The sequence below is a fragment of the Gopherus flavomarginatus genome, chromosome 2, assembly GCF_025201925.1.
Source record: "Gopherus flavomarginatus isolate rGopFla2 chromosome 2, rGopFla2.mat.asm, whole genome shotgun sequence".
NCBI classification, from domain to species: domain Eukaryota; kingdom Metazoa; phylum Chordata; order Testudines; family Testudinidae; genus Gopherus; species Gopherus flavomarginatus.
The window spans coordinates 50,232,569-50,259,213 of NC_066618.1; the positions used below are offsets into that span (position 1 = coordinate 50,232,569).

General features: G+C 44.5%; 1 protein-coding gene across 8 annotated transcripts in view; it reads left to right on the forward strand.

Annotated features, from left to right (window-relative positions):
- The first annotated feature begins 6,600 nt into the window (after positions 1-6,600).
- DYNC1I1 (dynein cytoplasmic 1 intermediate chain 1) overlaps positions 6,601-26,645 on the forward strand; it is a 255,658-nt gene continuing 235,613 nt past the window's right edge. For 4 of the 8 annotated variants that reach the window (XM_050941718.1, XM_050941719.1, XM_050941714.1 and 1 more), the window contains exons 1-2: positions 9,176-9,251; positions 25,508-25,622. In XM_050941718.1, coding sequence (XP_050797675.1) covers positions 9,217-9,251; positions 25,508-25,622 — 150 coding nt within the window. In that variant the 5' untranslated portion in view covers positions 9,176-9,216. Of the gene's footprint in view, positions 6,855-8,421; positions 8,484-9,175; positions 9,252-25,507; positions 25,623-26,645 lie in introns of those variants that run through there. The other 4 variants (XM_050941713.1, XM_050941716.1, XM_050941720.1 and 1 more) reach the window with 3 other exon arrangements.

Sequence of the window (26,645 nt, forward strand, 5' to 3'; positions counted from 1 at the left end):
GTAAAAAAAAATTCTACATTTGTATGTTGCACTTTCACGATGAAGAGATTGCGCTACAGTACTTGTATGTGGTGAATTGGAAAATACTATTTCTTTTATCTTTTTTACAGTGCAAATATTTGTGATCAAAAAGTGTAATATAAAGTGAGCACTGCACACTTTGTATTCTGAGTTGTAATTGAAATCAGTATATTTAATAGTGGAGAAAACATCCGCAAATATTTAAATAAGTGGTATTCTATGATTGTTTAACAATGCGATTAAAACTGTAATTAATCATTACTATTTTTTAAATCTCACAATTAATTTTTCAATCATTTGACAGCCTTACAAATAATGATACTAATAATAAGTTTTAAAAATAATCTAGTCCCTTCTGACACCAGTTTCCCGCTTCAGACAATAACACTGTCCCTCTGCTATACAATGGCTGAATTCCAAGGCTTCTAGGTCACTGACCAGTGCAGGAGGTACCAGTGATGCTGGGTGTTGTTACATTCTAAATCCTTTACATATATACACGAGTTCTGGAGCAGAGACAATCAAACAGCACACATATTATCCTCTCTTCCAGAAATTTCAGCCACACACCATCACCCAGTTCTCAGGAAGCAACTCTGCACCATAAATTGATTCTAGCAGATCAAATCTTCCTGATGCTTGCAACAACTTCCTCTCAAATGACATTTCAATAACCAAATCACCCACAAACATTTCTTCCAAGACTAACAGCTTTCTCTGATGCTAAGAAAAAGAACTTTGAAGACTCTGTAACAGTGCTCCAGGGTGACACCTGCCTTAACAACAATAATTTCAGAAGTGATGTTCCACATTTCATCCAAAACTTGCTTTGATTGCCCCCCCCCACACACTTCTCCTTTTGAGGCTTTGCTTAATATGTGGCCTTTGAATAGCCGGAAGGCACTCAGTACCATTCTCTGTTATATGCAGAGCACAGGTGCCTAATAAGTATTGCCATTAGGCCATAAAGTGCCTAATAAGTATTGCCATTTCCATTAGGCCTTAAATATGTCCACGATGATATTCACTTTTCAAAATATCCTTCAGTTACACTTCCAATAAGGTTTTCATTTCCTCTGTTGCCCTTTGTGAGACAGAAGTTGCTGTTGCCTGAGATGCTCACAATCCATTGTCTCTGTGTGATGATCCCTGGGAGAACCCAGGTTTGTAAAGCACCACCTGCCCGTAGCGTGAGGAAGCCTTGTATGTACCTGCCAGGGTAGCGCCCCCTCATGACCTTGGCCCATGGGCAGCACAAGTGCTCCCCTCCCAGCCCTGCAAGCTGTCCTGTCCCTCTTTAGGCAAGCAATAAGCACTCATCAATCCCTGAGCCCTCTAAGCATCCCTCTGGAGTGTCCAGACCCTAATCTACTGAACACTCACAGACTATCTACTCCCGAAGGAATACTACACACCAGCTTACTAGTTTTACTCAGGATCACCACACTACTTAACGCACAATGCTTAGATATTTTTGTAGTGAAAACAAGATTAAATTTATTATCAAAGAATGGAGATTCAAATGATGGAAAGAAAGAGTACTGGAAACCAAGAGTTACATATAAAATAAAATCATAACATGCTTGCTAGAACCTAAAATGAACTCACAAGACATTCCCTTGTCTCCCCCAGGATAGCTTACCCCAAGTCCTTTCCCCAGCGTTTTCAACCAACATGGCTGAGAGCCCAACATTTCATAAGATCAAGACTGCTGGCTGCTTGTCTTCCCAGATTGAAGGATGTTAGGGCACCTCTCTGCTCCTTCCAGATATACCAGATCTTTGATCTTGATTTGAAAACAGTTCCCCCCTTTTTATCTATTCCTGTTAATTTTCCTTTGAAGTTCCCAAAAGCTCTTCATTAGTATTTGATTTAGGTTATGTCTACGCTACCACTTTTGTCAGTATAAATTATATTGCTCAGGGGTTTAAAGAAAACATCCTCCAAGCGACATAAGTTACACCGACAGAAGTACTGGTGTGGACAGCCCAATGTCGGTGGGAAATGCTCTGTCACCAACATAGCTACTGCCGCTCATTGGGGGTGGTTTAATTATGTCAATGGGAGAGCTCTCTCCTATTGGCATGGAGTGGCTACATGGGAGAACTTACAGTGGCCCAATTGCATCAGTACAGGTGTGCTGCTGTAAGGTCTGTAGTCTAGACATGGCCTTACCATGCTAATACACTTCTATTGTAAGACATACAACACACAACGGTTAGCTAAGGAGATAAATGTCTCCCACCTCCTGTCTAGAGAAGTTTGTCTAAAGGCATGCTACCTTCAAATACCCAGCTCTGTCTACAAGGCCTTAACAACATAACTTTGTGTGTGTGTGTGTATGTAGAATATAATCAGCCTCTATCTTATATATTTTCCTCACATGCATCCCACAGTGATTATGGTGACCACTATGATGCTGGCTTTCGTTAGAGACCTTACATGACACTTTTTGTAGGACTAGTATGTAGACACCAGACCCAGAGAGCCCTGAAATCCTTATGTACTCTCATGCCTGCTCCCAGTTGGCATAAAGAGCGTGTTGGGTCAACCTCCCTTTTGTGTAACAAATTGTTTGTCATAATAACTTAATGTGATTTTTGATGAATATCTAGGATTTCAACGAACTACAATAACAAACTGTGAAAAGGATGATAAATTATTTTTCATTTTAAAGTATACTTATACATGGTGTGATACAGGATGGCCAGGGAGCAGTGAGAGAATGGTCCTTTTGAGTGTTGGGACATGGGTGCACGCTAGCTTGCCCGCTGCTAAAAGCCCCTCCCCCAGCCTAGGTAGAAGCTACTAAACACAGAACCCAACCCAAGCTCAGAGGACAACAAAGGCAACAACGGGAACAGGCGTCGGGGTCAAAGGGCCCAAACTAGGGAACAAGAAGGGGACACCGAGCAGAGAACCCCAGACAGCACCCATTGCTCCTCGAAGGCGTTGAGAGAGCTGACAGATGTTGCCCAGAGCAACTCTGTGCAGATACGTGAGCGGATAAAAGAACAAAAGACAGACCTACAGTTGCAAGGCCCCCCTCTGCCAACCTTTTCTCCCTGGTGTTACGAATGGCCACCTTGGCCATGGCCAAGAGGAGGTTGACGAGGTGGTCCTGCGACTTCATGGGGCCTCGGATCGGGTGTGCGTAAATAAACAAGTGCAGGAAGAAGTGCAGCCAGAACCCCAATAAGAGGTTCTGAAAGAGTCAGAAAAGGGGCTGCAACCTGGTGCACTGAAGCTGGCTCAGGGTATGAATAGGGGGAGGCCAGGAAAGCTCACGGGGCAGGGGGCCAATGGAAAGATCCAGAGGGCCTGGAGTGAGAGGTGGGTGGGGCGCACCCTCTCGCAGGACCTGCTTGAGGGGCAAGGGGTGGTGTCTTAGCCCCCCGCCAAGAAAAGTGTGGGACCCCACATACTAACATTGTCCATCTTGTCACAATGGACTTTGCAAATATAACTATCATATTTTAGACCTACCAAAGCTGACAGTATCATTTAAATGTTACAAGTGTGCATGTGAAAGAGAATGGGATATAGGCAGATGTAGCTTTATTACAGTCCTTTATTTTTATATTATGTTTACATAAACTTTTTTCCCAAGACTGTACCTTCATCTCAGATTCGTATGTCAGGTGAGTTGAGAAGTGTTTAAATATACTGGCTACTATACATATTTGTATCACTGCCCTCTTTTGTATGGAATACAATATGTCAGATCTGCCCCATTTCTGAAGTTTCATTATTTTGTCTCTAAATGCTGACCTAAAATATGTTTAAAGGGCTAAAACTACTGCAGTTTGAACTCAAAAGTCAAGAAATTCAGAGTTCAGGATGCTTTGAGAACCTGAACTCTGTCCTCTTGCAATTATTTAGTTACATGATCACCTAATATCAGATGGCTGAACATAACTACTTGCAAAATTTTACAGGTATGAATTAAATGTGAAGATACAGAATTGGGACAGAGTTTGGGTGATGCTGAAAAATGTATGTTTGTTATGAAGTGATGTTGAATAGATATTACTAGCAATTAGGTTTTCTTGAGAAAAATGAATATCAGTTATAAATGGTAACAGTGTCATAGACATATTAGTATTTTACATAGCACCTTGTATCCGCATGGTGCTTTATAAACAGCTAAAAAGACAAGGTGTCTGTCCCTTAGAGCTAGCAAGAATTCAACAAAAATGACAAGCCTATATTGTGCAGGGGTAGGGAAGGTAAGAAATCAGTGAACACAAGGAGTAGAGAACTCATTGAGTTGATTAATTTTACATGTTTCAGTTTGGCCCCTGGGTTTGGTAACTCCCAGGAGCACCCCTAGAGCACCTTTTTAAAATATAGGTAAAACAACAACATTTTCTCTCCATCTCATGGTATAATAGGTGATTTCAAAGAGAAATTGTTTTTTTGTATATGCACCTCAGCCATTTTATTCTAAATTTCCTTCTATGCTTTCATATGAAAGACTACCATTGACTTCACTGGTAGCCTGTTACTATTTATTAATTTTTCATTTTTTTCAGCACCTTCTCTTTTGACATTGCATTCTCTGACATCTTTATCCTTTGAAAAGAGTAGGTGTCATCTAACAATGAAGCTATAGACTTGATAATCTATTCCCATGAGTGCATACCTAAAGCATGTCTGTACCTTGAAGCAGATGTCCCTATTCAAAAGATTTGAATATAGCACATATCAAAAGTGCATCTCTGTGGCTTGGTTTGAGGGTGTACTGTGGTTTTAAAGAAGTGTGGTGTGAGCAATTACTGAAACATGGAATTACATTAGTTTGTAACAAAAACATGACAAAAATATAAGGCATTTAGGATAATAATGTGTCCTTTGAAATGGCCAATAAAGTGTTGCTAAATACTACATCTTAGCATGGACTTGGTCTTCCTCTGTTTTCTACAAGTGCCTAACATTTTGGGTGCTACCATAATAACAATAATAGTAGATAGCAGAAGCAGAGAGGGTAACATGGTAAAATGTCTGGCTTTGCAAATTCAGGAACACTGCATGACAGCAAAGGCCCAATCTTGACTAAAGCCTCTTTCTGTGTACTCCTGTAATGGCACAACAGCTACTAGGGAAACTTAAAGGAAAGAGTATCAGAGCGGTAGCCGTGTTAGTCTGGATCTGTAAAAGCAGCCAAGAATCCTGTGGCACCTTATAGACTAACAGACGTTTTGGAGCATGAGCTTTCGTGGGTGAATACCCACTTCATCAGATGCATCCAGGGCCGCTCAGAGGATTCCAGGGGCCTGGGGCCGTCGGCGGCAGGCAGCTCCGGTGGACCTCCCGTAGGCGTGCCTGCGGAGGGTCCGCTGGTCCCGCGGCTCCGGTGGAGCATCCGCAGACATGCCTGCGGGAGGTCTACCGGAGCCACGGGACCGGCAAGTGGCAGGGCGACCCTGCACTGCGAAATGTCTAGAGCTGGCCCTGTTTGGCGGTGGGGGGCCCCCGCCGCGGGTCTTCGGGGCACTGCGGCAGTGGGTCCTGGAACGGAAGGGCCCCCCGCTGCCAAATTACCGCCGAAGACCGGGTTGCACTTCAGTAGCAGGTCCCGCTTCGGCTGTAATTCACTGGTGGGAGGTCCTTCCGCCCTGGAGCGGAAGGACGCCCCCACTGGCAAAGACCGGGAGCGGAAGAAGCTCCAGGGCTCGGCCCTGCAAGAGTTTTCCGGGACCCCTGGAGCGAGTGAAGGACCCCACTCCAGGGGCCCCAAAAAACTCGTGGGGGCCCCTGCAGAGCCCGGGGCCTGGGGCAAAAAGCCCCTCTTGCTCCCCCCCCCCGGGCGGCCCTGGATGCATCTGTTAGTCTATAAGGTGCCACAGGATTCTTTGCTGCTTTTAAAGGAAAGAGAGAATCCGGGGTGTGGGGGATATTTGCTACCTTGCTTCCAATAGAATTGAGGACCACTACATCCTTAACAGCAACTGACCTATCCTGCAAAGCTCATTGTTTTTGGAGTGAGATCTGTGATTCAGTGCAGCTCAGCTGAGTGTGATTGAACTGGATGTGGCATGAGGGTCCGATGCCTTTTTACTGGGCTCTGAGCTGTGTGCCAGATGCGGCAAATTCTTCTGCACCACTTGCCCTCCTGCCTTTGTACTGTAGGGTGAAGGTTGTATGTTCTTTGGAGTTGCCTGTAATAGTTGGTGTTACTGACTAGATGTGGCCCTTCCTTGGGACACAGACTGGGTGTGGTCAAACTCTCCTACTTTGAAATGGAGCATATCCCTGGTGTCTGTTACAGACATGGATCGCCAGGGATGGATGTACGGCCTTCCCACTCACGTGGCAGACGAGGTGTTTATATCACAGCCTGGATGTGACTTGTGCCCCAGACTTGGGCGTGAGTCTGATGCTCCTGTGCCACAGTCAGACACCTGCTACTCTCCCTTTCGGCCGCTGGGTCCCCGCGCCAGGGCCTGGCAGGGAGAGCTACCCCGTCAGTGAGTGTCTCGCGGGGAAGGGCTGCCTCTCCTCGCCTCTCTCGCTGAAGATGCGCGGGGCTGGGCTGCAGAGAGGCGGGGAGATGTCAGCGCCAGGGGCGAGGAGGAGGAGGAGGGGGGAAGCGGCTGTGCCCGGGAGGAGCCTGGCCAGCGTGAGGCAGCACATTCTCCCAGCCGCAGTAGCGAACCTGCAGCAGTAAGGGGGCACCACAAGAAATCGCAGCAGCAGCAGCAGCCATTTGGGATCCAGCCTGCCTGTGAACGCCGTGCTCTGTCCACCTCCTTCCTCCCTGCTGCCCGCGGCCGGGGGAGCGCTGCGCACAGCCGGAAGCCCGTTCGACAGCTGGCGGGGAGCACAGCAAGGTATAGCCTGGGTGTGCGCGCGTGTCCCTTGGGGTACCACTGGCAGCATCACTTGCGCTGGTGCTGCGCGGTGGGATGGCGAAGCCGTGCTCCCGGGGTGCAGGGCTGAAAAGCATGGAAGGGTCCGGGGTGCAGCCGCAAAGGGGAAGAGAAATGCTGTGTCTCTCCCTTTGATCATCTTTCCTACAACTAAAATAAAAAGCATCTAGCCTGCACGCAAAGGGGCGGGGGGGGGGGGAGGAAAGGCACTGAAAATGCCCCCCTAGCCCCTAACCTGAGAAACAGCTCGGGATCCCTCTGCGGTTGCTGACGGGATGCAAAGTGGCCTGGTGATTGTAGCGCTCCCCTAAATCTGAGGGTGCTCTCCCCATCTGGACAAAGACCGGGAGAGCGTGTGCAGCAGGGGAGTTACTGGGATCTCCCACATCTACAACTAGACTAGTCCTGGGCTGTAGAGGGACCAGTCCTACTAGCAAGGGGATGGACTAGCTGGCCCCAGAGAGCTTTTCCAGCTTTGAACACACACACTCTCTCTTTCTCTCTCTTTCCCCCCCCCCCAAAAAAAAAAACTTTGCCTGGGGTGGGAATTATTAATCCCCACACATGCCTGCTCCCTGTTCTTGTCCCAGTTTACAGCAATACCCATTCATATCAGTGCATCGTCAGAGCAGGTACCTCCTACTACGCTGGGCTGGGTGAAGAAGAGAGGATATGGTGCTTGGAATAACTTGGTTTGTGTCTTAGCGCTGAAGAGGTTAAATCAAAACCGGTTCCTATGTTTAATTTTCTATTTAATAAAAGGAACAACCGGATTACTTAAATCCACCAAAGCAAACAGAATTAACATTCAATCTTCTGCTATAGCTAGTTTCACAACAGGGTGTGACAGAGTGCTAGGTGGGAAACCCTGAGTCAACACTCTGTTCACAAGAGCTTCAGTCAGGCATAGCGGCTTGGAGCTAAGGAGCCAGACCTGTGCCTAATGTGTGGGTAGGGCAGGATAGAAAGGCTAATTAAGCCATTAGCTAGACCCCACAAATAGGCACAGGAAGGCAGTGAAAAGGGCAAAGCAGGCAGTCAGAGAGATGGCACTCCCTTTGCTTGTGAAGGTGCTAGGTATGCTGTGAAGGTGGTGGGACTCAATTATAAATAAACTGCAGAGGGTGTTGAACCAGCACAAGGGATTCTGCATGGTTTGTAGATGGAGACAGAAGCAGGACCAAGGAGGCCCTGTGACACCGGGTTAGTAAATGATAGAACGAGAGGCCATTTTTCTATGATTAGTGAGCTTAAATCAATTTCTCAATATAATGTTTTTATAGTTATATCTGTCCATTCCTGGGAATTCCCAAAGATCAGCAGGCAGCATAAACCCCATCCTCCTCATATATATTATTGTTTGGAATAGCATATGTATAATAAATATGCCATGTAATACCCTGTCCAGAAGCCTCTCCAATGTGTCTGATGCATTACACAAGTCAAAAGCCATACTTTTAAATTGTCACAGGCCTTGCTCTGGTATGCAAGCAATCTTTTTCCCTGTGCCTTGGATCCACTTCCACTTACCAGAATCACTTTTAAGATCCCGTGTGGAAAACCAGACTGAAGTAGCATACGATTGCTCATGTGAGTGTTAATACAGGGTACATTACTCTACCTTAAATACTTCTGTCCTATAGAATCTAAACAGACTAAAACATTGTAACCTAATGAATACTAGAGATGAAGTGGAAAGGCCTGACGTGTTCTAGGCTTTGGACACTTGTACCTAGAAATTTATCTTGACATAATTTTTTTTCTTGATCTTCTTTTCTGTATGAGGAAATAAAATTACCTGTAAAACATGCCAAACTTTCAACAATGCAATTCAGCAAAATTCTGTTGGGGGCAGGGGCGAATCACACACCTTTCTGAGGCTGAGAATGTTACTAAACCTTCTGTATGGAATTCTGTCACCATTCACTGATGTACCATATCTTGCTGCTTGTAACATGTCACCTTTTTAAGAAAATGAGATGTTTTCCTTCTAGGGGGAAGCTCCTTCCAAATCTCTTCCTTCCTTCCTTTTCACTCCTTTTATGTGCTCAGCGGGCTGAGTGGGTTTAGCCTGCTTACCTCCTAACAGTCAAGTGCCTTCCCCATCTGCGTTCTCCACTGGGACATGAAACAGCTGGTCTAATGGGACCACAGTCTGCACTGAGTTCCCCTCCTCCTCATCTCGATCCCTGGGCGGGGCTCTCTTCCACGATTCTCCCAGGCTCACACCCTCAGGCAAAACAGCTCTGACTGCAGCCTCACCCTCCTCCTGCAGCTAGTCCACTGGCCAGGCATCCTGTGGGATGGGCATTCTCACCCGTGAATGGCTCTTCTCCGGCTTCCAGCCAAAGTCAGCAGGCAAGTTTCAACTTTCCCCATATCTCCCCTCCTCCCAGAGGTGATGTGTGGGGTGGTCATGTGCTCCTCCACCCTCACTATCAAGAGGTACCTGTCATCTCCGCTGGGAGCACTTTTTCTGGTATAGGTATACTAGTGTACTCTATTGGCAAAGCAGCCCTAGTGCGATACAGCTTATATTAGAAAAATATGAGCTTTTGCCCGTATAGCTTTTTCCAGACCCCTCTTCTTCCCCCACTCCCACCCCCATGCAAAATAAACTGTACTGGCATAAACCCAGTTTTGCTTGTATAAACTGCATCTACTCTAGGGGCTTCTGCTGGCACAGCTGTGTTGGTGAGGGACCACAGCTCTTCAGCCCCTGACCGACAGAGCTATACCAGCAGAAGTTTGTAGTGTAGGCATGGCCTTGCTTTAAAAACAAACAAATAAATCAAAAATCTGAGATTCTGAAAAACAAGATGGCAGCTGATACGCCATTCTGGACCAATCTAAGTCCTTCTGCTACTTGATAGTTCCCTATTTATACATCTAAGGATTGTGTTAGCTCTTTTTGCCACACAACATTACACTGGGAACTGATGTTCATTTGGCTATCTACCATGATTCCTAAGTTCTTTTTGGTCATTGCTTTCCAGGGTATAGTCCCCCAACCCTGTAAGAGTGACATACAGTCTTTATTCCTAGATGTCTGACTTTGCATTTGGCTGTGTTAAAAACATATGTTGTGTGATTGGGTCCAGTTTACCAAGTGATCCAGATCGCTCTCTGTAAGTGATCTGTTTTCATTTACCACTCCCCCAACTTCTGTGCCATCTGCTAAGTTTATCAGCAATGATTTTATATTTTCTTCCCAACCATTGATAAAAACAATGAATAGCAATGGGTTGAGAACTGATCCCTGTGGAACTCCTCTACAAACACATCCATTTGTTTCCCTGTTAATCCATGGGATTACATACTGGGATCTAAAGCCAGTTTTCACAAAAGTAAATGCAGGGGAAGCTTTTTGCCTCAATAATGTACACAAAACATGTTAAGAAAGGCTTGGTTACAGTAAACGTTACAGTAAGAGAGGGCCCAGTGCAGGAGGGACAAAGTTTCTGGAAATCATTTTCTGGGATGATAATGCACCATGGAACAATGTTTAAATTACTGCAATGACTAAGGGCATAGGGCCAAGTTCTGCCCTTACTGAAGGCAATGAGAGTTTCTCACTGACTTCAGTGAGGGCGTAGTCAGGCTCACGGAGTGATGCAGGTAACCAACTATGCACACTGTTTGAAAGCATGGGCCTGATCCAAATCCTATTGAAGTCAATAGAAGTTTTTCCACTGACTTACACCGGGCTTGATCCAAAACCCATTAACAGCTGTGTTTTGGCCTACATACATATAATTGCATTATCTGATGAATAATCAATGTTCAGATGACTCTTGAGTCCCAGCAGTTAATCACAGAGCAAATGTACCTTTTTACCCTATTTGACACTGGTCCCATGCCTGCATATTGGCTCCATGGGCCTGGAGAGAATAGGCTGCATCCTCCTGAGATATAATCCCTCCCTGAAGTCCTGGTGCTGCTCCATGTCACTTCTTCTTCCCTCAGCACTGTCTAAATGCCCCAGTTTGACTAGTAGAATAATCAAAGTTTAATTGGTAAAGTGAGTGATTTCATCAGCATCACTCACTAGTAAACAATTACACGGGGACATTTTTAGGAACACTGCTTTGTGTTTCCCAATCCTCTTTCCACATCTCTTCCCTCTCTCCACGTTTCTTTGGGTCTCTCTCACATTTATCAGTTCAGTTGTTGGGGGCAAACACAACAAAATTATTCCTGTTGTAATATCTAATGAATACGGCAGGATTACCGGTATGTTAAAAAATGTGGAATGACACATACTTAAGTGTATTGCTCTGTGCTCTTAAGTCCCTGATCCTGCAAACATTATCCATGGATGGATGCATCTTTTAGTTTTATGAATAAAATTACTCATGTGCTTAGACATTTGTAGTATTGGGCCCCAAATATGTGGGTTTAAATTGTGCAAAATCTTATATTATTCTGATCATATAAAAATATTGCTTTCCAGAGATAGGATATCAGAATTATTATTAAGGGCCAGAGTGTGATGTCCTGAGACATGTGCAATAATACCACTTACCATGAGTAGTCCCATTAAAGTCAATTGGGCTACTTGTGGAGTAGAGGACTACTCAGTGCGAGTAAGAATATTGTAATTTGGTTTTAAATAAATATGCAAAAATTAACTATGAATACTAAAGATTTGTTCACAGACTGTCAACCCATTCATCCCATACTGCATATGGACAAAAATACCCCTAACAACAGGCAACCTAAAGAAAATGTAGTTAGTGTTTATATGTGATGCCTGGAGTATTAACAGAGTAGCTTAAAAATCTTTAACCTTTTGGAACTAAATGAAAAATTTGACCTAATCATATCCCAAGCGTGCAGTTATCTATTCAAGTGCATGATATTCTGCACTTGGCAAAGCTTGTGAATGTTGTATCCCTGCCTTTCACTATTTCCATAATAATAATAAAAAAAAATGTGCTGATGGGATCAGAAGGTATTGTAATGAAGACAAAAAAACAGTGTTGCCATTCTGCATTTGTGCAGAGAAAGCCCATGGGAAATGTGTCCCATTGTTTCCAGCGGCATTTTCTTCTTTGGGGAAAGTTGATTACTTTAATAGTGAGAAAACAGAAGAAAGTCAATTTTTTTTTACCCTTATTGGGCCTGTCCACATGCCTTGAAACACATTATGTAAATTCTGTATTATTTTATATTAAACATTTAGGCCTGGTAATTATAAATTAAAGCCCATTTAGTTTTATCTCACCAGTCCAAACACAGAAGAACTGAAAAGAGAAGGATAATTGTATTTTCTGTAACCAATGCAGTCTTTTATGCACTTTGAGTCTTGGGCCATGCCTACACTAGCGAGCTTACAGCAGCAGAGCTGTACCGATGCAACTGTGCCACTGTAAGATTGGTCATGTAGCCACTCTATGCCAACAGGAGAAAGCTTTGCCATTGATATAATAAAATCACCTCCATGAGACATCGCACTGTCCACACTGGCGCTTCTGTTGGTGTAACTTATGTTGCTCAGAGGGGTGGTTTTTTCACATCCCTGAGTGACATAAGTTATACCAACAAAAGTGGTAGTGTAGACATGACCTTATAAGTGATCCTTTCTTTACAGTTTACTATAGCCTTGTGATTATTATTTTTTCTTATTTAAAATATTTGTATTATATAAAATGCATATGAAGGCAGAGAAGAAAACAAATATAGAAAGAAATTGTGCATGCCACCAACAAGGTGAACCAATGAAAACAGAACTATTATGTATAATTATAATCCACATATTAGTATTAATCTCACAGATAAAAGAATAAGGACCAAATCCCCTCAGTATTGTTTTTGTAATCTTTCAACTAAACAAAGTTCTTTCCTGACTCTCACATGAATGCAAATGAGGCTTCAGTGAAGCCAATGGGATTGCAGTGGTATAGATGAAGTCAAAACCTGGTCTCTCATTTCTATGTATCAATCAATTGGCATCATTTTTGAGACTTCATTTTTCTCATTTGGGCAACAAAAATGATTAGGGGCAACAGCTTCCGTATGAGGAGAGATTAATAGGACTGGGACTTTTCAGCCTGGAAAAGAGACAAGTAAGGGGGGATATGGTAGAGGTCTATAAAATCATGACTGGTGTGGAGAAAGTAAATAAGGAAGTGTTATTTACTCCTTCTCCTAACACAAGAACTAGGGGTCACCAAATGAAATTAATAGGCAGCAGGTTAAAAACAAACAAAAGGAAGTATTTCTTCACACATTGCACAGTCAACCTGTGGAACTCTTTGCTAGAGGATGTAGTGAGGGCCAAGACAATAACAGGGGTCAAAGAAGAATTAGATAAATTCATGGCAGATAAGTCCATCAATGGCTATTAGCCAGGATGGGCAGGGATGATGTCTCTGGCCTCTGTTTGCTAGAAGCTGGGAATGGGTGACAGAGGATTGATCACTTGATGATTACCAATTCTGTTCATTTTCTCTGGGGCACCTGGCATTGGCCACTGTCGGAAGACAGGATACTGGGTTAAATGGACAATTGGTCTGACCCAGTATGGCCATTCTTATGTTCCTAAAATAAGACATGCTCTTTGTAAAAAAACCCAACTTTTCCTATGATTTCATCATACCTACTGTAAATCACAGATCAGAAACAGAGGTTGTTGGAATGTTTGCCACAGTTGTGCTTGTTATTTGATATCATTAGGCTTGACCGAATTCTTTTTTTTTAAAATAATTTCAGTGGATAACATCAATCTTTATTTGTTAGCATTTTTTATTGTTATCAATTTATATTTTTACAGTTGCAGGAAATAGTGCAGGATGGGGCCAGAAAATAAGGAGGCTCAGATGATAATTATTTAATGACAGTAGACACAGAGATTCAAAAGTTAAAACTTTATAACCAGTAAAACACAAATTGTCAATGTGTCACAATATAAAGTAAATATCCTTAAATCAAACTCTAAGAAGTTGTCAGAGAACACACATCTTGAACTCAGCTCTTCACACAGGGCTCTTATATGGTAGTAAGTTCTAACCTGCCATCCAGTGACCTCTTAGCACTTTCCAGAATAGAAGCTGAACCCTGACACAGGACTCCAGTCCTGAAATCTGATTGTCAGAATGCTGGGAGTCCTGGTTGGTTCACATCATCTACATAAACCCAGCACAGGATCAGGAAGTTATCTGTGTAACTGGAATCCATCTGCTTTTCAGATACCCAGTTGGAAGAAAGATGGTTTTGTGGACAGGGCATTGAACTAGGACTCAGGCTAACACATATGCACACCAGCTGGTTTACAGTAGTACTGCTCTTATTTGATTAATGTCAATAACTTATAATGCAAGGGATCATATGATAGGTGCAGTTCCTTTTGACTACTGACTACTCTTGTGTATGATCCCAAGGGACCCTTAATGCTCTGGCACTGCAAAGAGGTCACTTAGCATTACGTAGGCAGGGCAGCCAGAATTGCTGCTGGCAGGAGTGGGGCAGGCATCCTTTACTACGGCACCCATACTGGCTCACCCTGATGTCATACAAGCCTTCACTAGTAGTAGCTGATGCCTCCAGTGTGGTGATTGGGGCTATCCTCTCCCAGCAACTTGGTCCCAAACAAGTATTACACCCATGCACTTCTTACTCAAGGAATCTGACCTCCTCAGAGTTTGAACTACAAAATACTTGAAAAGGAATTCCTGATGATAAAAACTATATCTGCAGAATGGTGGCACTACCTGGAATGAACTCATCACCCAGGCCAGATATTCATTGACCATGAAAACCTGGAACACCTATGTAGGGCAAAAGCTTTAAACCAATGGCAGCTTCAGTGGGCTCTGTTTTTCTCACAGTTCAAGGTGGACGCCCTGTCCTGAATATACAGTGCCAATCAATGAGACCCAAGCCAGGAACAACCCTCATTCTCTCAAACGTTAGCTTTCTCAGTGCAGCTCATCACCAGGATATACACAGATTGATATGTTCTGTCTCTGCTTCAGAAATTCTGCCTGATGAACAAACTATTATAGATAGGCAACCATATGACTCCCAGGAAGGGATCATGTATGTAAAGGACTACATCTGTGTGCCCCCAGGACCCGCAAGCGTTGCAGTTCTGCAACTATGCCATGATTTTCCCTTCGCAGGGCAGTTGGGGTACTTCAAGATCCAAAGACTAGTATTCCACTCCTTTTGGTGGCCCTGGATGCAGCTGATCATATTAATTGCCTCCTGCAATGTTTATGCCTGTGGCAAGATCCCAAGCCACAAGCTCAATAATCTCATTCTGCCCTTGGACACCCCATCTTGACACGGGGCAGACATTTCTGTAGATTTTATTGTAAGCATGTAGGGGCAAAATTAGAAAGATTGTAATGACCACAGTCCAACAAATCTCTAACAGGTTTGATGGTAGTTGACCACTTTATCCAAATGACCTACTTATCCCTTGCACAGGCCTCCCCTCTGCTGCAGACAGTCCAGATTTGGATTAGCCAAGTAGTCCACTTCCACGACCTTCCAGAATGCATCACCTCTGATCGAGGGTCTCAGTTCATGGCCTGGTTCTGGCACAAAGCCCTGCACTTGGTGGGAGTCTGCACATGTCTTTCCTCCACTTATCACCCCCAATCCAACGGCCGGGCAGACAGGGCCAACTAAATTCTCAAGCAGCATCTGTGATGCTACATTAATCATCAGGAGGAAAATTGGTCCTCAATTCTACCTTACGCAGAGTTTCCCTACAAAAATGCAGACCATGTATCTATAAGTCAAAGCCCATTTTTTTTCCAATTATGGGTTGGTTCCGCCCGCAGTTACCTGCACCATCTCCCAACCTGGTTGCCTCAGAAGGGGTGCAGTGGATTTGTCAGGCTTAGGAAGAAGTGAAGAAGCACCTGGCAAAGGCAAGAGCAAACAATAGGCAGCATGCAGACCAGCATCGATAGCAAGGCCCCACCTATGCAGTGGAACAAAAGGTATGGCTCTCTACAGACCATCTCTGCACAGACAGGCCTGCTCGCAAGCTGGACTTTCGGTTTCTTAGCCCTTTTAAGATCCTGTGACAGGCTAATCCAGTCACTTTTGAACTCAACTAAGATTCACCCAGTGTTTCACGTATCATTTTTGAAACCCTACACAGAAAACTCTTTCCGTCACAGGACTCAGCCACCTCCTCCCATGGTACAGGTATAGGGCCACAAAGAATATGTGGTTGATGAGATCCTGGACTCAAAACACAAATATGGCAGACTCTGGTACTTTGTTGATTGGGAGCGGTATGATCCTGAGGAATGTACCTGGGAGCCTGCAGAAAATGTACATGCTCCTGCACTTGTGTGGGCTTTCCATAGGAATCACCCCCAATAGCCTGGTCTGTGTCACCCTGAAGGCATCCCTTGGGGAGCAGGTGATGTCAGAGACCACAGGGCTTAAACCCATCTCTGCAGGGCTCTTAGGCACTAAAAAGTTCCAACCTGCACCCAGTGACGTGCTGGGTGTTGCCAGAATAAAAGCAGAACCCTGACAGAGGACTCCAGTCCTGGAATCTGATTGGCAGAACTCTGAGGGTCCTGACTGGTTCACAGCTTCTATCATAGGTGGCGAGTTCCATACCCACGTGGTGCTCGGGCACCAGCAATATTCAGAGCCTAGGGGCCCAGCTCCACAAATATTTAGGGCCGGAGGGGAGACCCGGCCCCACCTGTGGCCCCTTCCACGCCTTTCTCGAGTGTCCCCGGGCCCTGACTTGCTGCCCCCAATCCCCCTGCTCGCCTTTCCCGGGCTCCAGAGCAGAGAGGCACTGACACACTGTCTCTTCAGGCCAGCTCCATGTAGCCTCCCTGCAGCAACTGCTCCCACAGGGTCCTAGTGCCCCCATCTCACTGGCAGGGCAGACTGACTGTGAGCCTGCCGTTCCCCCTCAAACCCTTCCCTTTTCCAGCAGGACCGTCCAGCAGCACACCCTCCCAGCCCACAGTCACTGCTTCTGCCCCATGCTGGGTAAGGAGGCAGCCCCCTCTCTCAGCCTCAGTGAGGCTACAGTCAGGGGCAACAGCAGGGGAGGAGGCGAACACAGCACCCCCTGGCACCCACCACGGGAGAGGTCGGGGAGATTCCTGGACATGAGAGAGGCCCTAGAAGCACATGCAGTGAAAGTGGTGGGGGTTAGTGTGCTGCTGGGGGGGCAAGAAAGGGGGCTCCTCCCCCAGAGCTTGTTGCTGCCGGCAAGGAAGGGCTGGGGGGAGTCCTCCTCTCTGGCCCCTGTCCCAGAGCAGCCTGACTGCACCCCAGACTCATCCCCAGCCCTGCCCCACCCCAGAACCCACACCCCAGCCAGAGCTTTCACTTTCACCCCCCACCGCATCCTCAACCATCTGTCCAAGCCCTGAGCCCCTTCAGCACCCCAAACACATTATCCCCAGTCCCAGCCAGAGCCCTCACCCCCTACACCCCTAGTCTCGTCCTGAGCCCCTCCCACACTCAAATCCCCTCATTTTCAGCCACACCCCACAGCCCTCACCTCTGCACCCCATCCCTCTGCACCCCTCCCTCACCCAAACTCCCTCCCAGAGCCTTGAGCAAGTGGGGGGCAGAATTGGGGGGACGGAGTTTGGGCACCACCAAAATTTCTACAAACCTGCCACCCCTGGCTTCTCCATAAACCCAGCACAGGAACAGGAAGTTGTCCATGCAGTTGGAGTCACCCTGCTTTGGACAGCTTCCCCTACAATACCCACTGTTGCTACTGTTCTGGTAACCTGACCCCGCCTGACTCTTGGTTTTGCCCTGAGGCTTGCCTTGGACTTTGACCTTCTGGTATGTGATACAATCTGATTCTTGCTCTGACCACTAGATCAGACCGCCCAGGCCCTGGTTGTGACATAAATTCTCAAAAAGCATTTCTTGGATAAGCCCTTCAAGGAAAAATATGTCAGCCTGCACCTTGTTCTTTATCAGCTGTTTGCCTAGCATTTCTCTTCCTTGTAATTAGGTTAGGAATGTGAAGATTCTTTACATAGTAGACACAGGAACTGGAGTCAAATGGAGCATTTTCTGGCCTTTTGTTTATGTCTGGCTTTCAAACACAGTTTGATAGGAAAGTAGCAAACTGAGATGGTGTGTGATGGATATTGTAATCACATGTAATGTCTTTGGGGAGCATATTGTATAAATGTATGAATTACTGTGGACAGGGATTGTATGCAACTCCATGGGAGGAAGGTTGCCACAGCTCTACCAGGAACTAAGAACAGTCGGGAGTGAATAAGGTAAATTACTCAGGTTGTAACTACTCCACAGAGGTACCACTCCCTGCGCTGAGTTTTCCAGAGAACAGACATTGAAAGGTCTTTTAGCTTAAAAAGGCTGCATTTAAACTGACTTGGACTTTCTCGTCCAGCAAATAGATGGGACCTTTTGTCCAAGAGCTCCCACCGTTGTGGAAGGGCTGGAAGGACTTTGGCTTGCTAGGGCTCTGTAAGACTGTGTGACCTTTGGTAGGCTTTTAGCATGTGAATAGGAATTTTTATTGTTTTCATACATTTTCACTGTAATGCTTTTACTTTAAAAGTAAATGTGCTTGCTTAGAATGTGCGGTAACCTAACTCCTGGCAATATGCTGTTCATAGTTTGCAGAGAGAAAGCACATCAAAGGCTCTGGCCTTTAGGCAGATTGCTTTGCTGGGGATATCACAGTGTAAGGCAGGGGGCTGTGCAGCCTTAAATTCCCTGGTTAGGAGAGAGAGAGAGAGAGATGCGGGTCTCCACACAAGAGAGGTGATGCCTGGGAGCTAGAAATCTTAAGCGGGTGCCCTTGAGGAACCATGGAAAGGGAATATAGGTTCCATTTTCCTGAAACTATGACAGTGCGGATGGAGTAACATAGAAATAAATTACCTCACGTGGCAGATGTTAGTCATGTCTCTTAGTACATTACTGGGAGGTACTCAGTTACTTCTGTGATGAGGGTGCTATAAGAATCTGTGTAGAATAGACTAGAATCGCACATGCCATAAAAGGAAATGGTGAATCAAAACCAAATATCACTGAGATGAAAAAACACACAGACAATGAACACAAAAGAAATGAGTTCCCAGACTATAGGGCTGGTTCTCTAGTCCAGTGGTTCCCAACCTGTGGACTGGATGTTACTTTGCGAGCCCATTTCCCATCTCTAATATCTCATGGAATTAGACTGGCATATTTACTTGCAGTTGGTTCTTCTCAGATGCCAGGAGAGCCCCTTGTGCTGTTGTGCCAATTTCTGTGATGCCTCAGTTGAAGCACCATGGGAAATAGCACAGAAGACTGTGGCACATCTAATGAGACCCATTAACAAGTGGCTGAATGTGAAGTCAGACTATGAAAAGGTCCAGAACCCTAATCACATCCACCCCCAATCATAAGTAAAAGCAATCCTTTTACACTACATTTTTACAACTAGATAATAAAAGAAACAGGAAACATTACAGCTGGAGAAGAAAAAGTTGACAAAGAATACATAACAATCTTATCTTCCACATGTGATTACCCATGTTCAATTCCCTGCTCTATCACAGGCTGCTTGTGTCCTTGGGCAAGTCACTAAGAGTACATCCACACCTGGGCAGTGAGGCTTGACTGAGATAGCAGCGTAGGCGTTTGGGTTTGGACTGGAACCTGGGCTCTGAAACCCAACGAGAGGGGTGGGTCTCAGAGCCCAGGCTCCAGCTTGAATCAGAATGTCTAACTGCTACTGTTAGCCCTGTAGTGTGAGCCTGAGTCATTGGACTTGGGCTCTGAGACTTACTGCCATGGGTCTTATTTTGCAGTGTAGACATATGCCTCAGTCCCCATCTGTAAAATGGGATTAATGACAATTGCCTACCTTGTAGGGGTGATTTGAGGCTAAAGACATTAAAGAATGTGAGGTGCTCAGATACTGCAGCGATGGGAGCCATAGAAGTACTTGAGATAGATATGGCACAAACAGCTCTAAAGCCAGTTGCAAGCTCCTGTGCACTGTTGGGATATAAAAAGTGCATAGGCCATGTGCTGGCACTCTGCATAATGGGGAATTTTAAAAGCAAATACATTTTAAAACAACTTTCCCATAGTATCAGAGGGGTAGCCGTGTTAGTCTGGATCTGTAAAAGCAGCAAAGAATCCTGTGGCACCTTATAGACTAACAGACGTTTTGGAGCATGAGCTTTCATGGGTGAATACCCACTTCGTCGGATGCATGTAGTGGAAATTTCCAGGGGCAGGTATATCTATGCAAGCAAGAAGCAGGCTAGAGATAATGAGGTTAGTTCAATCAGGGAGGATGAGGCCCTCTTCTAGCAGCTGAGGTGTGAAAACCAAGGGAGGAGAAACTGGTTTTGTAATTGGCAAGCCATTCACAGTCTTTGTTTAATCCTGAGCTGATGGTGTCAAATTTGCAGATGAACTGAAGCTCAGCAGTTTCTCTTTGAAGTCTGGTCCTGAAGTGTTTTTGCTGCAGGATGGCCACCTTAAGGTCTGCTGTTGTGTGGCCAGGGAAGTTGAAGTGTTCTCCTACAGGTTTTTGTATATTGCCATTCCTAATATCTGATTTGTGTCCATTTATCCTTTTCCGTAGAGACTGTCCAGTTTGGCCGATGTACATAGCAGAGGGGCATTGCTGGCATATGATGGCATATATTACATTGGTGGACGTGCAGGTGAATGAACCGGTGATGGTGTGGCTGATCTGGTTAGGTCCTGTGATGGTGTTGCTGGTGTAGATATGTGGGCAGAGTTGGCATCGAGGTTTATTGCATGGATTGGTTCCTGAGTTAGAGTTACTATGGTGCAGTGTGCAGTTACTGGTGAGAATATGTTTCAGGTTGGCAGGTTGTCTGTGGGCGAGGACTGGCCTGCCACCCAAGGCCTGTGAGAGTGAGGGATCATTGTCCAGGATGGGTTGTAGATCCCTGATGATGTGTTGGAGGGGTTTTAGCTGGGACTGTATGGAATGGCCAGTGGAGTCCTGATGGTTTCTTTCTTGGGTTTGTCTTGTAGTAGGAGGTTTCTGGGTACACGTCTGGCTCTGTTGATCTGTTTCCTTATTTCCTCGTGCGGGTATTGTAGTTTTGAGAATGCTTGGTGGAGATTTTGTAGGTGTTGGTCTCTGTCTGAGGGGTTAGTGATTGAAAAAGAGCAATATATTCAATACCAGCATAATGCCTTATCTCAGTCTGCTGGCTGGCTCAGATGTCCTATCAAGGGGGTAATGGAATCTGACTTTTTGATTTGCTCTAAAATCCTAGCAGCAGACTTCTTGGCCATTTGAAGCCTGGTAAGCTAGTTGGAAGATCAAAGAATTACAGTAATATGCATAGGAAGACAGCAGCTAGAGATCATAGAATCATAGATTATTAGGGTTGGAAGGAACCTCGGGAGATCATCTACTCCAACCCCCTGCTCAAAGCAGGACCAATCCCCAACTAAATCCCTAAATGGCCCCCTCAAGGATTGAACTCACAACCCTGAGTTTAGCAGGCCAATGCTCAAACCACTGAGCTATTTCACCCCCGCCCCCCATGTTTGTCTCTTGTATCATTTAAAGAGGGAAACGCAGGACTTCTTGCAGCATTCCTCATGAAATTTAATGCATTATCTTTGCTATATGTGAGGTTCACTGTGTTTAAAAAAAAGACACATATGTAATAGAACATTATGGCTCTTAATGAGGGGTTTGCAGTGTCATAAAGGAACAGTGAAAGATTAAATAGCTGATGCTCAGATCATGGAAAAAGCCATTTTGATGTCCTGACATTAAAAGAACCATCTTCTGGAAACCTATTCAACTGATATCTGAAAAACTGCTTGAAAGGGAAGTTAAGCCCTCAGGGTTTCTGTCATCAGCCTTAAAACAAATTTGCATATTTTCTGCATAGAAATAGGATCCTACTCTCTGTTGCCAAACTGCAGCACTAAAAGGATGCAAAAAGCTTTATTTAGTCCTAAGGGCTCCTAGGGGAAACTCTGGAATCAGCATTCAAATGTGTGCAACAGATTAGGAAAATGACTTCAAATAGTATCAGAGGGGTAGCCATGTTAGTCTGGATCTGTAAAAGCAGCAAAGAATCCTGTGGCACCTTATAGACTAACAGATGTTTTGGAGCATGAGCTTTCACCCATGAATTCTTTGCTGACTTCAAACAGGATTTAGACCATATCATTGCAAGCCCCACAAATCCAACACAGATTTTAAAGGCAGAGTAATACTGATATTATCATTAAAAAGTCATGTTATTTTCTAATCATTTGCCTGTTCAAAAGATCTCATCTTTTATATTGACTAATCACATGGTTCATTGGCACCCAGAAATTATTATTGTTGCTTAAGGTAATATTGCTTTGTGCTATTTATGTGGACTAACATTGTTCTGGCTGTTTTGTTTTCTTTCTCTCAAACTGAAAACAATGAACAATGCATTTATGTTTATGAATGGAGCCAGGACAGGAGGAGTAATCCAGCTGGCTATCAAAAAAAATATGGCCACATGTAGAATTATACAGCCAGATGGGCCAAAACTTGTTAGCTAATTGAATCTTCCATAGTCATAGTCCCCTGCTGTTTTCTACATTTACACTGAGCTGGTAGAGGATGAACCAGGAAACCACTGTAGGCTGGGAAGCCTGAAAATCCTGAAACCTACTGTGCCATGATGCAGCCCACAAACTTCAGCCCTACATTCTGTGTTGAAGTATGGCTTGGATAAAGAGGAATTTAACTGCTGGTGTGTTTGTGCTGGTGTGTGACTTCAGCCTGAGGAGTGTTAACTTGCATGAGTTGCTATATACAGCTCAGTTTGTGCTGAAGCAGATGCTCTCGATCCTGCTCTTTCTGCTACTGCTATAGATTTGTTGAGTGTTTATGCATTTACCCCATATTGCTTGGATTTCTCTGTTTCCTCAGCCTCCATAAACAAAAATATCTTCAAGGACAACATAAGAATTTCAGTTGTGTATTTGGAGTTCCCAGGAAATTTTGCTGTCAGTACCTGCTATATGATGGACTCATTTTACTTGTTTTGAGGGGGAAAATTTGTGACAGCACAAGAATTTGAGAGCTTGAAATGTCATGTCTGTTTTAGCATGTAGATTTCCAGGTTATCTCCTGTCAGTGCAGGCACTGATTTATATGTAGCTGTCATCAGTATCACTGGAGAGTCACCCATTTAAATTTCCCATGCACTGCATCAGACAATAGACCTCTGTTGCATGTACATGTCAGGGACTCTAACCCCCAGACGGCAAAGTTCGTTGTCTGACCGCTAGAGAGACAGGCAACACCAGCAAGGTCCGATCAAAAGCTCTTTATTGACAAGTGCACGCATCAATAGAGAGCAGCTCGTCTCCAGAGAGAACCAGCCTGCTCTTTACATCTTAGTATAAGCCTATATAGACAGTTCCGTCGCGTCATAAATTATTCACTGGAGCAACCCACCCCCTTCTTCTAACAACTAGAAACTAGACACCTTTTAGTATACATGCATGCCTAAAGTTAGAACTGTAGGGGAGTTAAAAACAAACAAAGAACAAAACCAGGGAGTGAAAACAAGGAGGCTGGGAAACTAGGGCTCTTATCAGTTCTTCGAAGGAGCTGCCCTAACACAGCACATCTGGGACTATGCCCGGAATGCAGCTTCTCTCTTATCTCACTTTTTCCCAGCGCTTGTGAGACATGCTGCTGCTTCTCAGTGTTTTTCACTCAGGAATTACCCACAAGCCTCTGTTAGCCTGACTTTGGTCAGGTTGGCATACCTGGTTTTGTCTGCAATATCTTTATTCAGGCCTAACATACATGCCATTTGCATTGACCACACTGATTCTGAGCTGTAATGTGTATGTGGTCAGTGAGGTATGTAATTAGCTCTTTACACTAGACTCTGTTCTAGTGTCTCTGAAGGAATCTTTACGTAAAGTATTATTGAGCAAATAAATCGCTATTGATGCCATTACATAATAGTACATAATGGTTCTGAAGCTGGGGTTACAGACTGAGTAAATAATCAGCCAGTTAAGTCAATGATTTGTGAAGTAACAGTATGGTTTAATGGTTAGAGCACAAGTCTGGCATTAGTTAGTCTTTTGGGAGATATTCCTGCTTCATATGATCTGTGCTGCAGGTCACCTATCTGTAAAATAAATAAACAAACATAATCTTGATTTGGAGGGCACACTCAAATGACTGCAGAGGCTGGTGACTGTTCAAAACAGTGAGAGCTTATTTCTTACGAAGACTTTGCATGAATCCTTAGAAGGAGGAGTGAATTTCATCCTGCAAGAAGGGCAATTACTTCACTCAGGTGAAGATTCACTTTCACTTCTACCCCCTAGCAAATCCTTGGTGCCCAGTTTGGCTACTTGGCACGGGGGGACAATATACCCTCAGGATATAAAAATGGTCACAAAAGAAATAAGGCTGACATTAATATTTAGAGCCTGATCTTGCACCAAAGTATGAAGTTTACAACAGGGGTCCGTGGGAATATGATTGAGCTCCTGGTGTCTAATCCAAAGTTCATTGAAATCAGTGGGAGTTTTTCAGGCCTTAAAGCTTCCATTTAAACTGACAAAAAGCAGTTGCTTCAAAAAGGTGACCTTCTAATAAAAGTCATTAGTACATAGTACTAAAGTTAGTTTTACCCAATGTTTGAGGCACTGTCTCGGGATAGATATACCCCGTCACAGGGTGCCGGGTCATGTGTGGTCAAAGAAAGGGAAGAAGGTGTACTGCAGTCGATTAGGGCGTATGCTGGTGACCCTTACTATAAAACGTGGTAGTACAGCCTAGTGGCCAGAGTCAATAGAGCAGCCCTTCTGCTCTAGGTAGCATGGCCTAATGGCTGGAGTCAATAAAGTTGCACACCTCTGTGGGATTGTGTGGCCTATTGGCCCATTGGGGAAGTGGAGTGTCACTCACAGGTGTGTGGCACTCAGGGTAGGAGGACTCGGGCCCTCTCTGCTCCTCTGAGCCCCAGCCCAGGGCCCTGGCAGTGGTGGGGTTACTCGCCACCGAGTATCCTCCTGAAACACACTGACTGGTTCCCTGGTTCACCCATCGGAGCAAAGTCTAAGTCCCCTGGCCTGCTTCCTACCCTGCCTTTGCCAGCGATGGTCTGCAGGTCTCTGGGGTACTCAGGCGGTGTAGTTTCTGATGGCATGGCCTCCTCTCTGGGTTCACTAGGCAGCCTGGAATCCGTCTGGTGCTTTGCGTGCCTTGGCTCTGGGCCTGTAGCAGCTCCCTGGAGAGAGTCTGCTGTCTGCGTACTCTCCCTTCAGCATCCTGCCCACACTGAGCTGGGCTGCTTCCTTTTATATCTTGCCTCCGGGCATGCCCAGCAGAGGTGAAGGGGTGTGGCTTCTTTAGCCTGAAATGCACAGTTAACCCTTGTGGGGCCAAGGTGGGGTAGCACAGGGATATTTTGGGGTGGTGTCTTAAAATGGGAAATTGTCTAACAAAGATTATTTACCATATTACACTATGGTACTAAGGATCAATGCTTATATAACTATACATTTACAATAATCTCGAATATCATTTTTGATGCAATCAGTAAACAGAAAAAATGTTTAATTCTGACCATTTTTCTCAGTTTCCATAACTTTATTTTATTTTTCAATAGAGTCAAAATGTCAGACAAAAGTGATTTAAAAGCTGAGCTTGAGCGCAAAAAGCAGCGCTTAGCACAAATAAGAGAGGAGAAGAAACGGAAGGAAGAAGAAAGGAAAAAGAAAGAGGTAAATATGCACAACTCATTAAAATGTCAGAAGCCTACGGAAAGGTTTAGCATTCCAATATGATGTACGTAGGGCAGGTGTCATGTAGGAAGTGATCCTTATAACCACAGCAGCTTTAAGCCTAAAATAAAAATGCTAATTTCAGCCACGAAAATTTGAAATAAAAATCACCTCCAGAATATACAAGTTGTCAACAGACAACAGTTTGGACAACATGATATGCATGTGTATGTAGAAAGGAATAAGATTTGCCACAATGCTTTCTTCTGGGAATTCCTTTAGTGGGGGAAGAAGGCCTTTTTTTTTTTTTTTTGACCCATTACAACCTAAATAAATGTTTTGGGGTTTTTTTGTTTTGTTTTTTATTCTTAAGACTGGCTTGATTGCTGGCTAAGGTAACAGATTTACAGTGATGATTCTCCACTAAAGTAAAACATAATTGCAATTGCATTTTAGCCTCCTGTCATCAGTGCATCTTTCAGCTCTATTAAAGTTTGATTGACATATTAGTTTGTTTGTCCTTGACAATATGCATTAGGTTTTTCATTAAGGGTTTTGTGCTTCTTTTTATTCAGTCACTTAGTGAAATAGAGGTGAGAATTGACAGGGAAAGGATATTCATTTTCATGCAAAGTCAAAGAAGCATTAAGCGATTATATTTCTTTGCCTTCGACTGTCAACACTTACTGTAGTCTAAAGCACCTGTTATCCCTTATTAATAACTGGTTTCCTTTTAAACTGACACCTTAATATTGTTCACGTGTTTCATAGAATTACTATGGAATCTGATGCGATACAAGAAATCAAAAGTTCTAATTCATGTTGTCTCTTTTAATCTTTTTATCATTTTATACAGTTTTGTACAATTACCAATAAACAGTCCATAAAGTCAGTCAGGGAGGGGAAAGGAAGAAGAGCCACCTTACTCCACTCCATAAGTGGTTTTAAACACGCTGTATGTATTAACAGCCAGTTAAGCGAGACATGGGGAAAGAAGGGAGCCAAGCCAATGGATTGTATGTC